At 42.4% G+C, this 1,569-nt stretch overlaps 1 protein-coding gene across 1 annotated transcript in view; it reads left to right on the top strand.

Annotated features, from left to right (window-relative positions):
- Positions 1 to 1,569, top strand: part of wls (wntless Wnt ligand secretion mediator) — a 21,624-nt gene that overhangs the window by 6,270 nt on the left and 13,785 nt on the right. The window contains exon 2 of the mRNA XM_015368999.1: positions 730 to 1,002. Coding sequence (XP_015224485.1) covers positions 730 to 1,002 — 273 coding nt within the window. The remainder of the gene's footprint in view (positions 1 to 729; positions 1,003 to 1,569) is intronic.

Here is a 1,569-nt window from a genome sequence, read left to right as displayed (position 1 = left end):
GGATACTAAGGGGGGGGGCTGAGACACACTTAATATTATCAGCGTTCTGATGGCATTTTAGTGAAAAGATTTTCATCAAAAACATGAATAATTTTCACAAATAAGGAATAGTCGTATTAATTTGAAATGTAAACGAAGTTTTAAGGGGTCCTCAGAAAGTCGGGACCCTTGGAAACTGCCTCCCCCCCCCGTCACAGCTCTTGTACCTTTACTGGGTGTGTGTTGCATGATTCTATAAGAGCTTTAACGCCAATTCTGGGACCTTTTCTCCAATTTTTATCTTGTTTTAATGTGGATCCTCTACTGGAATGAAAGAACTGCAGAAAAAAAAGTCCAAGTAAGCTAAGGGTGCAAAAACTATTACAGTATGTAGGGACTTTAAACCATGCTAAAACAGCCCTACGAAATGATAAAGTCAGTAGTATTGGAAACTTTTCCAGGGTTTGGTTTCAGGGTCCTGAATCCTCATTAGTCCACTCCAGAGAGCGGACTGTGGTACCATGGAAGCGCATTAAAAAGGCCTAATGTCAAAACATCAGGCATCCAAGTCAGTAGAAGAAGCTGAAGACATTTCAATGTGTTCCTGATGCCGTCTGTGGTTCTGAATGCTCGGTGCTCTAGAAGAGGTTGAAACGTCTTCAGGAATAACCAGAAGTCTAGAATGGAACTGATTCAGTTATTCTCATTTTTCCCTCCCTAACATTTCTCCCCATCATATCTGTCTCTCAGCTCCGGGCCCCACCACCGCCATCAACTACCTGGCAACGAAGTGCGTGGATACAACCAAGAACAAGCAAGAATCCAAGTGGTTCATGCCTTGGGGTCCCAACCACTGTCAAAAGATCTCCACGTTTGAAGAGGCCGTGGCCAAACGGATCGAAGCGAACAACATCGTGTTCGCCGTGCACATTCCCATGCAGGGCAAAGAGATGAGCCCCTGGTTCCAGTTCATGTTGGTCATCCTACAGTTTGACATCTTATTTAAGATGCACAACCAGATTGGTAAGAAGCAAAGCAGCTTTAGACTTTCAGAAACATGATAAACGATAATATTAAACACCTTTAGAGAAAAACTGGGAAAGATACTTTTAGTAGAAAACTTTAGAAGCGCTCCAGCCTAGGATACTGATATTTATTGGAAGAAAAATATGAGCTTTGATATGAAGCATGAAGTGTTTACGTAAAATGCAGCCTGTGGCAGTCCTGATAGGCTGCGTTCACACAGCAGCTTGAAGTGACCCATTATTTTTATTTATTTTTACTTTTTTTGCCCATATGCAACCCCCAAGGGTGTAACTTTGTGATGAAAGTTGGTGGGTGGGGGGCGCTCTAAGGGTGGGGTCTGATGGACCTACAGTTACTCCTCCCAAACGCTTTCAGTAGGTTTCAAAAATTAGCTCAGACATATATTTATCGAATGCTTTTCAGGGGTTGACGTTAAGGATTTTTACCACATGCCCAAAGGGCAAGTGACTTTCACATTTCATTTGCCCAGAAACAATTTTTACTTGCCCGGTATAATGTTTGATAAATATTAGGGATGCAGGATATAATCGGCCCCCTATCGGT

The sequence above is a fragment of the Cyprinodon variegatus genome, unplaced genomic scaffold, assembly GCF_000732505.1.
Source record: "Cyprinodon variegatus isolate N-32 unplaced genomic scaffold, C_variegatus-1.0 Scaffold2332, whole genome shotgun sequence".
Classification (NCBI taxonomy): domain Eukaryota; kingdom Metazoa; phylum Chordata; class Actinopteri; order Cyprinodontiformes; family Cyprinodontidae; genus Cyprinodon; species Cyprinodon variegatus.
This window is presented reverse-complemented; position numbering and strand designations above follow the sequence as displayed.